The sequence below is a fragment of the Gymnogyps californianus genome, chromosome 1 (genome assembly GCF_018139145.2).
Source record: "Gymnogyps californianus isolate 813 chromosome 1, ASM1813914v2, whole genome shotgun sequence".
Taxonomy (NCBI): Eukaryota; Metazoa; Chordata; class Aves; order Accipitriformes; family Cathartidae; genus Gymnogyps; species Gymnogyps californianus.
Genome location: NC_059471.1, coordinates 161655843 through 161669235, shown reverse-complemented (window position 1 = coordinate 161669235; position 13393 = coordinate 161655843). Strand labels below are relative to the sequence as shown.

The following is a 13393-nucleotide window of genomic DNA, read 5'->3' as shown; positions in this document are numbered from 1 at the left end:
GCGGAGCCCCCGCCCTCACACCACCCGTCGCGCGGCCCCTTTAACGGCCGGCGCCTGCGCGCGACCCCCTTCCCTTAGCAACCACCCCCCCCCCCCACGAGGGGGGGTGGGGGGGAGGAGGGAGGGTCACGCGCGGCCGCGGCGGGAGGGGGCGCGCGGGCGTGCGCGAGCCGGCGGCGGCACGAGGAGGGCGGGGCGGGGGGCAGGGGGCGGGGCGGCGCGGGCGGGCGGGCGGGATTATTATGGGCTGTGGGCGCCGCCGCCGCTGCCGCCGCCGAGGAGCAAGATGGAGCTGTCTGCAGTGGGGGAGCGCGTCTTCGCCGCCGAGTCCATCATCAAGCGGCGCATCCGAAAGGTGAGGGACCGGCCGGCGCGGGGGTTGGGGGTGGGGGGGCAGCCGGCCGCGGGACCCCCACCCCCGCTCCTCGCCGCCGGGCCCCGGCCGCGCCGCTCGCCGCCGGCCCGCCGGGCCCCCGCCTCACACTGCCACCCCCCACCCCCTTGTGTGTTGCAGGGGCGCATCGAGTACCTGGTGAAATGGAAAGGCTGGGCCATCAAGTGAGTGCATCCCGCCGGGGGGGGGGGCCGTCGCCCGCCTCCGCTGCCCTGCGGGGGCCGCCCCCGGGGCTGCGGGGGTGGGCTGGATGGGATGGGGTTGGGGGTGTGTGTGTGGGGTGTCTCTGTGTACGGCCGTGGGGGGGGGGGTTTGGGCGCTAACCCCTGCGCTTGTCCCCCTCTGCTGCCCGCGCCCCCGGCAGGTACAGCACCTGGGAACCCGAGGAGAACATCCTGGACTCCCGCCTCATCGCCGCCTTCGAGCAGAAGTGAGTGCTCATCCCCCACCCCGGGCTGGGGGGGCTGCAGCAGTTTTGGCTTTGGGTGGGTGAGTGGGAAAGGGTATCCAGGCTCTTCTTTTTTTTTTTCTTTTTTCTTTTTTTTTTTTTTTTTTTTTAAAAAAAAAACCAAACTTGTATGCTTTTGTTTGTCCCTTTGGGAAAAGTTTTAACTTCTTGACAAATTTGACTCCCTAAAGGGAACGAGAGCGTGAGCTGTACGGGCCCAAGAAGAGAGGACCTAAGCCTAAAACTTTTCTCCTGAAGGTAACTCTTACTTAAATAACTTAGGCCTAGCCAAATGTCTCTCCAGCCTCGCCGGTGCGTGCCCTTGGAAGGACTGGACTGGACTTTCAAGTGACTTGTGCCTGCTGCCTGGCTCTGGGAACGCAGGGACAACCCGACGGGAGAGTGGGTGGGGGGCAGGGACGCAGAAGCGTGTGAGGGGAGAGCGTGTGTGCGTGCAACGGGTGCCCCAGCAGGACGGTCGGTACACGCGGATGTGCACGGTGAGGCTGCAATCTCTTTTTCCAGTATCCTCTCCCTCTTTACGGCCTTCTGCTGCCGCAGTGGAGAGCTAGCCAGCCCCGCTCGCTCTTCCTTCAGCAGCCTATTCCATCCAGCCCATGCTCTGCAACTTAGCAGCATGCTGAGCAATCGGGCAGCTGTGGCGGGAATCTCGCTGCCACTTGTGCTCCTCCGATTGTGTTTCAGGATGTAGGCGCTCCACGGGAGTTTCATGAAGGGCTCGTGTTTTGATCTGTAAACTGCAGGCTTGTTTCGCTTTTTTTTTCGGGGGGTGAGGGGGGAGGGAGGGAGGGAGGAGGAGTGTTTCACCTCTGCATAGGATAGCAGCTGAAGTTTCCAGTTCCCCTCTGATAGACCCAGCGTCTCTGCAAGAAGGTGGTGGTGTAGTATCTCTGCTTGCTTGCAGTGAAGAACAAGGAAGGTAGTCCCTAGTGCAGCCCCCCCCAATTTTTTTACTTTCTTTTTTTAATTAAGAAATGTGGTAGCTGCATGACCACTACGTGAGCTCTGTGGATTTGTTAATTTACAGACAAATCTCCTTGCTTTGCTCCCCTGTTCCCCCCCCCTTCCTCTCCAACTATCTCAATCTCGGACTTCAAATGAATGTAGAAACAACACACCTTTGTACGTTTAAGACAGATGAGCAAGTTCACAGCTTCCCTGGTTTTGATCCGGTATAAAGCCCTGGAACAGCCAGGGTGGACCCTGTGGTAAGGCATCGGTATCACTGTCATCCTATGGCTTTGGGCAAGTCATTTGGCCTTTGTGCATGTTTCCCCATCTGTGAAACAGGTTAATACTTTCCTTTGCCTGACAGCGGTAGGAGCTTTACTCAAGTCAGCGCAGCACTTTAACTGTATGAGCACCAGAAAGAGCGGTGAGGGGTAGACTGTCACCTCTCCTCTGCTTTAAGAGGACATAACAAAGCACGCAGAAGAAATGCAGGAACAGGCGTATTCTGATGCCCCAAGTAAAACCCAGGGGACTGTGGTAATCCTCGGAAAGTCTTGCTGATGGAACTGTCCTTCTCCCTCATTGCCTGTTTTTCTGCTAACAGTTTTCTGTATCTGTAGACTGAGAACTACAAACATAACTGATATGTACCACCTCTTATGCTTTATTCAGGGAAACTAGACTAGTTGGTTTTTCTGGCAGTCATGCATTAAATGAAACCCTTGTGTTTAGGTTTCCAACAATGCAGAGGAACGCTTAAAGGGAAACCACCAGCTTAAAATAGTTCTCTGCTTGAATTAAAAAATACTGGTATTTGTAACACCTGACATTGTTCAGAGTGGTAGAGAAGTGTTTATGCTGTGCTTTTAATGTTACTGCGTGTAATCAGTTTCTTTTCTTTTTGATTCTCAATGTGATACGGCAAAATCTGTTGCCAGTTTTTCACTCATTTAAAAAACCAAAACCAACCCCCAAACTCAAAAATAAAATCCACTCATTCCTCCTCTTCTCCCCTTGCCCTTTAAAACCCCCCTAAACTTGGAACCTGAATTATTCAACAGCATCCTTTGAATCACGTCCCTGACACGTTTCTGTGGCGCATCTTCATTCTACCAGCTTCTCAAACGCTACTGAAAACCTGTAGGTTTGCGGAGCTGGCTTGGTACTTTGTAGAAGATGGATCGTGATAGTGAGCGAGATGAGCTCTCCTGAAGGCTGGTGCCACGTTGTGGGAGAGGCTGGCAGGGCAGAGCGCGACCACTGCCGCTTGGTTTGCAGCTCTGGGAAACGGAGCTGGTGAAACTGTTAGCGTTCTGACTTGCCATTTTTCTGTGACTTCGGATCCTGCCCTAAAAATAACACCCCAGGCCAGGCAGCAAGAAGTAACTCTATCTCAGCTAGCCCTATCTGAACTTGTTTGAGCTCTGTTCAGGCAAACCACTAGCTGCGGCTAGAAATGCGACAGAGACCAGCATGATAGTTTGCGTCGTACGCATCTCTCGGTCAGTTCTTCTGCCGAAGATGCGGGTTTGACCTCTGCCAGCCCTGCAGCACCGGTGCCACTGCGGGAGGAGTGGGATTTGGTTCTGCCTCGCGCATCGCTAATGTTGTTTTCGGTTCTTTCAGCTGCAGAATCTCCTGCCAGTGAGAGTTTCAGAAGCAGGGGAAGAAATTTGATTCTTGCATCCCAGAGGGAGTCTTTGGAGTTGGCAGTTAGAACAATACTCTTTTTGATCTGTTAACTGAACAGATTAGGCCTGGATGCAATGATGTTTAAGCAGGGGTCTGGCCTAGGACTGCTTTGGTAGACTAGTCTGCCCTCGACTCAGTGGCTTGCTAGCTGTTTTCATGTGTATCAGTGCTTAAACTTAGGCTTCTGAGTCTCCAGTAAGGCATTGAAATAAGCGCCCTGATACACCGCTCAGTCCCCTGGCTTGTGTGGGTGTTTTAGTTTGCAGTTGGGGCTAGGTTTATCCTGGGATTAGTTCTCAAAAGCTGCAGATAGGCACCCAGGGGGATTTGCAGAAAGCATTCCAGCAGGTTAGTGGCCCACGCCTTTGGAAAAGCTTTGAAAAGCTGCATCTTCAGCCACCTGCTGCCTTTGTAAGCCAGGCTCCTGTTGCCGAGAGCTGTCTAACACTTGCCCTTTCGATCAGACTGCAAAGGGAAATTACAGTCCAGGCTTTGTAATATCGCTATCAAGATGGCCCGTGTTGAAAGTGACCCCTGCAAACTTCAACTGCAAAGTTTTGGGCAGGAAATGGGTCTTTATCCTGTGCATACTAGGGGCAAACTTTCCCACAGCTGAGATCAAGCTTGGCGGGAGGTTGTAATTCTTGGGAGGCTGCTGGTATGCTGCAAGCTTTGTGCTGAGTGTATGGGAAGTGGAGTCCTTGGTCTGAAATGGGCAGCACTATACGTAAGGCTCTTACCTTACTACTTAGGTGTCTGGCAGACGTCGTCCTTGAGGACAGGCCCTTCAGCTGCAGGTCAGAATGGAAGCTGGTGTGAGGTTAGAAAGAGACATAGCTCATGCTATAGTGATCTTCCTCTTTTATGCTACTCGGTTTGCTCTTTTTATTTTGCTTTTCCCTCGGCACTCTGCTGTGTGGAATGCAAAACTCGCCAACTAATCTAATAAAGTCTAGCAAGTGCTATTAAGAGACAGAGCCTAGTCTGCAAGCTCAGTGGGTGGCTAGCAAAGACCCCTAGTCGGGGTGGCTGTAAATAGTAAGGTGAAAAGACTGGGGAAGGTTAATGGGAAGGAAGAAGTAAGGGAGAGCAGAGTAAAGGAGAGCCTTGGGGGGGGGGAGAAGGGGCTGAGCAGCATGGTGTTCTGTCGCTTCGCCCTTCCTTGAACTCTGAAGTTGGAGTTGGGTTTCTTTTGATCTCCTCCCTGTTCGTAAATTATCCCCAAGCGGTTTGAAAACAGACCGTTCCCCTTTGTAGCATTTTGTTCCCCATCCAGTAGGGAAACTTTAGTTTATGGCAGTGTTGCTTGGGAGAACTGTGCTATGAACTGGCTTGCTGTTGCCTTGTCACTTGGAAGACTGCAGAAGAAAGAGGGCGATAAAAAAGCAGAATGGCAGCCAAAAAGGGGAAAGAAGAGCTCTTGCGAATGCTGTTTGGAGCAAGGACTGTGGGAATGCAGGTGGAGAATAAAAGACAAAGCAGAACCAGTAATTTATGAAAGAGTAGTGCTACTATGGTGCAGCAGCGCTACTGGAAATGACTTGATTTTGAAATAATTAACTAGAAATCCGTTGCCTTACAAAGTCTTTTATTTTGTCTTTTTTTTTTTCTTCCAAATTGCAGAGGTTTTGATACAAATCTGGTAAGAGAGGCTTTTCTAAGCACGTGTCCATGTACGTGCTTGTGTGCCTCAGTGCGTTAAGGGAATGAATGAACAAATATGCTTGCTGGGCCTCAAGGGACATTTATTCAGGAATAGTAGGGAACAGGGGAGATATACTAGTTCCCAGGGGCAATGAGGGAGAGCTGTACAAGCTAAATAAAGGTGATACATATCCCAAAAGGGAAGAGGGGGAAGGGAAGCAATCCTAGCAATTGGCTTGCTCTCGTGACAGAGCACTGCAGCAAGCCTCCAGAAGCTGCATCCTGATGTAGGCTGAGCTGTAAGCAGAGAGTGAATTACTTCGTATACATGCTGAGTACCTCTTCAGCAGTGAACAAATCCTGCAGGTGAAAACAGCAAAACGCGGAGACGTAGTTTCCATTTGGAAAACTTCTGAGTTAAGTAGCAAACTGTGGTGACACAGCTGAAGGGATTAAACGGGTTTGTTTTTCAAAGACCTTATGCTCATACGGCTCATGAGTGTGATCGAGTAATGGATCTGTAGCAGGGAGAAGTGCATTTCCAACAGATAAAACTGAATGCTGAGTCTTCTCCAAACCAGAGGTAGCAAGCTACTTAATGTAAAGTTGGAAGCAGGAGGAGAGCCCAGAAAATGTGCTGTCCTCTGCAGGGAAGAGACTTGAGTTTGTATAGTTGATGCCTGAATAAACCTGATCCTGTGGTAGGAATACTGAGCTTTGCAAATGAGAGGGCTCTGGGGGCTGGTCTTAGATAAAGCATCTGATACTATTTTTCTTGAGACCTTACCTGGAAAAACAAGCTCAAGGTAAGCTGAATATTTGCATATTGCTCTTTGGAACTTGCATTGAAGCTGATCACTGGGGATAGCAGTGTAGCACCCGGGGAGGACTGTTGGGTCCCAGCTTACCCTCTCTCTTAATAATCTGGCCAAAGAGATCAATGCTGCATGTAGTCTACCTGGAGACTACTGAAACTGGAATTTAATAAATGCAGAGAGCTGAAACATGAGTTAGAAACAGCTTCAGCCTTGAGGAAGTGCCCCAGAAGTAACTGGAAACGCAGACACGTAGCAAGTAAAGGAGACCTAATGGTTCTGGCACACTGGAAAAGTCCTAGCCATGGACCAGGGATCTGTGCTAGCCACTGCGTAAGCACAAAACCAAGACAGGTCTGTGTCAAAACAGGACAGGAGCTCATTAATGCGCGCAGGCTGAGAAAGTAAAATCAGCAGGACCATGGAAGTGGCCGGGCAGTGACCATCCCAGCATTATCGCTTTTCATTTAATGTGGTTGATGGGAAGCTTTGCTGAGGAATTTTGAGGTGTATGAGATAACTGTGGGTGTTTGTGACTGCTTTCCCCCAGACTTGGGGGAGGCCGCCTTCTTTCTCACGTGGGTGATGGAAGGCAGCGCTGTGGGCAGGCGGCAATTAGACTCAACTCCAAGCAGAGTGGCACAGAGGGGGCAGAACTCCTCACTCCAAGGCGTGGTTACAGGGTAGGGAATTAATCTAGAAGACATGCGGTGTTGGCAGCAGGAGGGGCCCTGAAGGATGCCTGTGTCTATCCGCTGAAGCTGTGGATCAAGGATTTTTACTGGCACATCTGTCTGTACCCTCTGCCTGGCTTCCCTGTCCTGGGTTTTGGAACGAGAGGTTGTGTTGCACTTTGCTCTCAGCTGAGCAGTGGTAAATTGGCGAGAAGCCCAAAGTACAAGAGGAGCAGTGGTGGAAGGGCTGACTGTGATGGGGAAGGGGAGGGAAAGGAAGAATAAAGTTGTTAATCCAGGCTGTGCTGGTATGCAGTGTCAGAAACTGTACTGTAGGTTGTCCTGGTGTCTGCCATCTGCTTCAGAGGGACCCGTGAAGAGAGGGAGTAAGCACAGCCCTGGATGTGCGTCTGTCAGTGCCTGTGACCTCCTGACAGGATCTGTGGGGTCTCCAAGTTGTGGATCGTTGGGATGGGGAGAGTTAATACATGGTGCAGGGAGTTCATCTGGTGCTGCTGCTGTGCCCCAGCCTGTAGGATGCCTGGGACAGGAACTGTGTCTAACTGTTCATTTTCTGAACAGTTTGGGGCGCGGAGTAACACGCGAGGCTGAGCAAAGAGAAACTAGCTGGACAGTGGGATACTTCCTGCTACAGCAGGACGGCTTGGGGTTTGTCTGTGCTGGGGACACTTCCCTCTAGCTAAGTGAAACAGTCCTGTACAGCCCAGGGTTAACGTGGAGAGTGTCTGTGCCTGCCTTGGCAGTCATGTTATTCATCCCTGTTAGTTGGCTAATACGAAGTCTAGAGTCCCTGGTTCAGCTGAGCCTTCAGTCTGCGTTTTCACATACAGCCAGGGAAGGAGGCCTCATCTTTGCAGTCCTCTTAAAGCCAGGATACAAGTAGTATTGAAGGGCATGATCATCCAGCATTAGCCAGGGAGGAACAAAATGTCTTCACGTCTCTGTTCTCTGCTCGCTCAGGATCTTCTGCGGTTCCCATGGGGATCTCGGTGGGAGAAGAGGGGCACTGGGTGACGACAAAGCTCTGGGGAGGTAGGGCCAGGGCTTTGAGCTTACTGTGCAAGAGCTGGCCTGGGCCCCCCATTAGATCTGTTAGATCCCTGCCTTTACACGCACATTTTTTTCCCCAGGCTTTTCTCTGGTAGGAGGCACAGCCTGCAGGGTGACAAAGGAGATGGTGTTGGAGTGCTCAAGCTCTTAGCTGGCAAGAAGCCATCCCGATCTTGGCGTGTGCTAGGGGGCAACGGGATGGAAAAGTTGGGGAGGAAAAGCAGCTGTCGTCTTCTGGCACTGCAGTTCTTCTTGTGCCCACGAGGTGGGGGAAGCTGCTCATGAGATGGGCAATCGGGGGGGGGCTTGCCTGTCCCCTCCAGGCCTGGGTGACTTCTGCCTGTGACCACTGCTGAGAGGGAATAAGGAAGGGGATTTGTTTGGGCAAGGAGCAGGGTGCAGGTGGGAGGCTGAACTCTACGAGCAACTGTGCTCTGGCAAGGCGTAATGTAAGAATACGCTCTGGGTTTCCATGCCCACAGGGTCTTCAGGTCATACTGCCTCAACTTACCAACGACACTGTTGTTCCTGCTGCCAGAAAATGTTCCTGTCTCTGGTGCGTGAACCAGGGCAGGTTTTGGCACTATCTCCAAGCACCAGAAGAGCTTAAAAGTCTTGTTCCCCTACCCTGGCTCTCAGGGAGGGCTGGCTCCCAACGGTTGAACTGGTCCTGTTCCTGCTCTGTTTCATTAGTAGGTTTCAAACAAATGTGGTGTTCAAAAGGACAAGGCAATCTCATTGGAGATGCAGTTAAACTTGACTTGAATTCCAGCTGGCCTGCTCTCTGGCTTTAAACGCTGCACATTGCTCCCACAGCAGAGTAAGGATAAACAACTTGCTTTTGGTCTCTAGTTAAAATTAAGCTTTGGATCTCTGCATTTCTTGTGTTTAGCTAAGACAGCTCCATCCGACCACCCTCACCTGCCTCCATCTGTGTTCCTCATGATCCCCTTCTACCATGCTTTCCAGAGCAAATGATTCTGGTTGTGGGAGGGGAAGAGCAAACTGGATGCATTACTTTCCTCTCCTCCTTGTCTCGTGGTCATTTCGTAGAGGACCTGCTACAGTCCCCTGTCATGGGACTAGTATGTAATTTTGGATGCTAACTCAACATTAACAGCCCCAGTGCCTAGGAGGATGCTTGGTGGTTTGGCCGACAGTGGAGGGTTGTGCACGTTGGCTGATGATGACTGAGGGGGGCCTTGGAAACAGTTAACTGTAACCCTGAAACATGGCTGGAGAGTGGCATTTTCCTCCTGGGGAAAGCATGTGTCAACAGGGGCACAGCCTAGGGAGTAATTAGCTGCCCAGAAACGATATAGACACTGCCCTGTGCTTGTATGGGGCTGCGCCATAGCTATCAATAGCCCATAGGTGTGTATGTGTGCTTGTCATTAATGTGGGTATAAATGTGACGCGGCATTGCTGCTAAGCGCTTGTCCTGAGGTGAGCAATGCCCGATTTGAGATTTGGCTGCAGCTAGGCTGCCTCTCTGACCCTGTTTTTTTTTCCTCTCTCCCCACCACCGCAGGCTCGGGCCCAAGCGGAGGCCCTCCACATTGGGGATGTACACTTTTCTGTCAAGCCTGGTTCTAGCACCTCCTCTCCCAAGCTCCACTCCAGCGCCGCAGTGCACCGGCTCAAGAAAGACATCCGGCGATGCCACCGCATGTCCCGGCGCCCCCTGCCCCGTCCAGACCCCCAGAACGGCGGGAGCATGGGTGGCGGGGCTGGCATCCGTCCTCCCGTCTCACCCTTCTCGGAGACCGTCCGCATCATCAACCGTAAGGTGAAACCCCGCGAGCCCAAGCGCAGCCGCATCATCCTCAACCTCAAAGTCATTGACAAAGGCGGGAAGCCAGCCAACGGGGCCGGGGGCCTGGCTCGGCCCAAGATCCCGTCCCGAAACCGCGTCATTGGCAAGAGCAAAAAGTTCAGCGAGAGCGTCCTCCGCACCCAGATCCGCCACATGAAGTTCGGCGCCTTTTCGCTCTACAATAAGCCGTCTGCTGCGCCTGCCCCCTCTCTGGAGGGCAAAGGGGAGGCCGAAGGCTCCCAGGCAGCATCCTGTGGGCTCATTATGGGCTCCACCCCCTATGATGCCCCCAGCTCCAGCTCCTCCGGCTGCCCGTCACCCGCCCCCCACTCCTCCTCCGACCCAGATGATTCCCCTCCGAAGCTGCTCCCCGAGACCCTCAGCCCAGCCATCCCCGACTGGCGCGAGTCGGAGGTCCTCGACCTCTCGATCCCACCCGAGTCAGCCGCCACCAGCAAGCGTTCTCCCCCAGGAGGGTGCAGTGGCGGGCAGACGCCCTCCTTGTCCCTCTCTTCTGACCCAGAGCAGGAGGCCGGCGACTGGCGTCCCGAGATGTCCCCTTGCTCTAACGTGGTGGTCACGGATGTCACCAGCAACCTCCTCACCGTCACCATCAAGGAGTTCTGCAATGCGGAGGATTTTGAGAAGGTGGCGGCAGGCGGTGGCGGCGGCGGAGGCAGCAAGTGAGCAGCCAGGTCCCCCCGCTCCAGGGGTGTGGGGGGAGCTCTACCTGCGAGAAGTCGTGGTGCGAATGGCTGTCCTTAGTTCTCTCCTTCTCCCCTTGGCTGTCCCTCTGCCCTCACTGCCACCCTTCCTCCTCCTTCCCCCCTGCCTGTCTCCCTCTTGCCTGGAGGCTGGAGCGTGTCAGTGGTGGGGAGCGAGGGCACCCACCGTTCCTGGGTGTCACTGCTGCTGGGAGGAGGTGGGGAGGGTTGTGGTGGGGCTGGGGAGTGGTTGTTTGTCCTTGAATGTGGTGTTGTCCAACGGGCGGTGGAGCCTTTGGGGATGAGGGATGGGTGAGTGCGTGTCTGTGTGCCTGTGGGGGTGGTGGGGAAGGTGCTCTTCCTCTTCCTTCCCCTTCCATCTTTGACAAAAACTGAAGAGGAGCTCCAGACCCTTGAGGGGAGGATGTCAGAGGATTGGAGCCCTCACCCACGCCCCCCAAGCCTTCTCCCACAATGTGCATGCAGTCTCTTGTTCCATCCCAATGTTTTCCCCTTGCCATGACTCCAGTCCTGCCATCCTTCCCCTTCTTGGCCTGTGGCCTGGATCCTCTCCTCTGCTGTCCTTATGGCAGTTACTGATCCAGATGCCCCGAGAGCGAGGGGGAGAGGGGCAGGTGAAGCGTCATGCCTGGAAGGTGCTTGAGACAAAGCTGGGGTGGTGGGGGGTGCCCTGTGCAGCATACACCCCATATTGGCTTCCCCTTTCCTTTGACTATCGGTGCTACCTTGGCAGTTGTATGGGCGCTTTCAGGTGCCCTGGTCCCTCCTCTTCTCCTGCATCTTGCAACTTGCTCAGCTCTGCAGGGGGAAGGGAAGAAAAGGGGAGTCTGCTTCTGGCCCAGATCTTCCTCCTGGTGTTCATCACTTGCACTTGCTTGGGGGAGAGGGCATGAAATGCCCTTCCCCGGCCTTTCTGTGGTGGAAGTGGGAGCGGGCCGTGCATCCATCCTTCAGTTTTGGGGGAAGATATGCCGACAGTGTGACGCTGCCCCAGCCGGGTGAGGCTGGTCTCCCACCTTGCGCGTAAGCTTCCCCCGACCCTTTTTGCTTCCCCCTGCTCCCTCGGAAGGAGGGAGGGATGGATGCTAAGGTGGGTCGTTTGCTCTTCCTGCTTCCTTTTGTCTCTCCTGCTCTCCCTTCCCTGTGGTGGATGGCCTGGAAGAGGGTTCCCCTCTGTCTTTTCAGCATCTGAAACAGCCCTTACAACTGTCAACCAAAGGTGCTAATAAGAACTAACTGTCTCTCTCACATCTTATGCATGTGTGCTGGATCTCTTCCCCCAGAGCTCCTGTGAGCTGATCTAGAAATTCTTTCTCTTCGCCCCTAGCAAGTAGGAGCGAGCAAGACCACAGCTTGCTGTTCTTTACCCACAGCTCCCTCTTTCCCTGACCACCCTTGTTCACATCCAAAATAAGCTCTGTCTTTTGCGTGCCATTTCTGGCTTGTTCCATTTCTGTGTGGGTCCTAAGCTTCACGGTGAGATGCTGTTCCTTTGCTCTCCCTTCTCCCCCTACTCGCACAGGACTCAGCCTGTAGGGGCAAGGAAAAGAGGTGCTGATCAATCGGTGGGAGAGCCTCACCCTCTCAGCCCTGTCCCTGGTATTTGGGATGGGGCAGGGGAGTGTCACTTCTACATAACATGCTGCAGAGGTGAAAAGGGTGGAAAAAATTCCCTGTGCCAGGGCTCGCCTACTTACAAACTTGCCCTGGGCGGGTGAACACGAGTGGAATTGGCCCCTCTGGTGCTTCCACACGAGGATGCTCAGGAGCTGCTGGCTCCGAGGAGTGCTCTCGTGTGGAGTAGTGATTTTGTGGTTGCAGTGGTCTGAGGGTAGAAGGGAGGCAGTTTGTGGGAGAGAGGTGATGTTTGTCTGCCCAAGGGGCGTCATCGGGGCGGTGGAGGGATAGACCAGCTTCTGACCTTAATTAGGGCTTCTGTGCCCAGAGCTTGTCTTTTCCCCGCCTCCAGCGCCTGGGTTGGTGTAATAAAATCTTTGCTGCCCTCCCCACAAGCCTTGCCTCGCAGCGGGTGGCATTCAAAGCCGTGGGGCACGGTGAATTCGCACCAGTTGCGGTTGGGTGTCTGCACAGACAGTCCGAGGGGGATTCCAGGTGCTGTTAGCACCACCCTTTGCACACCTCTTTCTTTTTCTTTCCTTGGTTAAAGAGCTTAGTGGACTCTTTGGGGATGCGGTTGCATTCACAGCCGAAGCTAGGGGCAGGGAGAAAGAGACTTCCCCGATCCATTCACCAAGCTAAGGCTTCCTATAACTTGTTGGACTTGTGTGCGTGTCTGTATTAATACCTGCCTGTATTTTTTGTGTCTTTATTTTTTTTGCATCTTTCCTGTGCCTGGCACACCCGGGGATCCCTTATGTTAGCATAGCCTATCCATTTGACTGCAACTTCAAAGATGAGCAGTTTGTAGGCATAGGGAAAAGCTCTTAGGGAAATAGCGAGGAGATTCTTCTCTTTTTTCCCCCCTTCCCAACAAGAACTATTCTGCGCTGCGAGATAAGAGGAGCTTCTTTGTGGGGTGGATGCAAACTGGCCAGTCACTTTAGGTTGTTAAGTTACTGTTTGGTGCGTATGTGGTGATGTGTTTTGTTTCGTGGTATTGAGGTTCTGAAAAAAAAAAAATTGAAGCGTTTAAGTGGGAGATAAAAGGGAACTTTAATAGGAAACTCTTGATGTGTTTTGGCCAAGATGTGTTCACTTGGCAGAATTCTTTTCCCCAGTGTCTCTTGTATGGTGTTCTTTGGGGGCAGGGGGCAGGAATTGTTTAATCGAAGGGGTTTTGCCTTTCTCCAGAGTGACAAGCAAGGGGACTGTCTGTGAAGAGCAAAACAGTGGGTCATTGTAGGGATACTCCGTGAGGACCTTCTTCCTGTGGTGAGGAGATGAGGGGACTTGTTGTGGCAGAGGAACTCGTGCAGTAGATCCTCTTTGTGGGAAGAAAGGAGTATGATCCGGCTTGCAGACACAGCTCAACTGCTTGTGTGACAAATCTCTCCCTGGGTGGGTCACCAGGTGGGAACCAAACCCTGAACCTCTGGATCCGAAATGAGGATCCTATGCTGTTTTGAGTTAGAGGTTTGCTAACTTGAACGCAGCAGCAGCCTCAAGTTCCCTCAGGTGGACG

General features: G+C 53.1%; 1 protein-coding gene across 2 annotated transcripts; it reads left to right on the top strand.

Moving 5' to 3' along the window:
* Positions 1 to 286: 286 nt before the first annotated feature.
* CBX6 (chromobox 6) lies at positions 287 to 10412 on the top strand. 2 transcript variants are annotated; one of them, XM_050915545.1, is made up of 5 exons: positions 287 to 355; positions 515 to 558; positions 759 to 824; positions 1034 to 1100; positions 9296 to 10412. In XM_050915545.1, the coding sequence occupies exons 1-5, from the start codon at positions 287 to 289 to the stop codon at positions 10211 to 10213; spliced, it is 1164 nt and encodes a 387-aa protein (XP_050771502.1). In that variant the 3' UTR covers positions 10214 to 10412. The 2 variants fall into 2 exon arrangements, with proteins under 2 accessions (XP_050771502.1, XP_050771501.1); XM_050915544.1 differs by having other exon boundaries at positions 9242 to 10412.
* The last annotated feature ends 2981 nt before the right edge of the window (positions 10413 to 13393 follow it).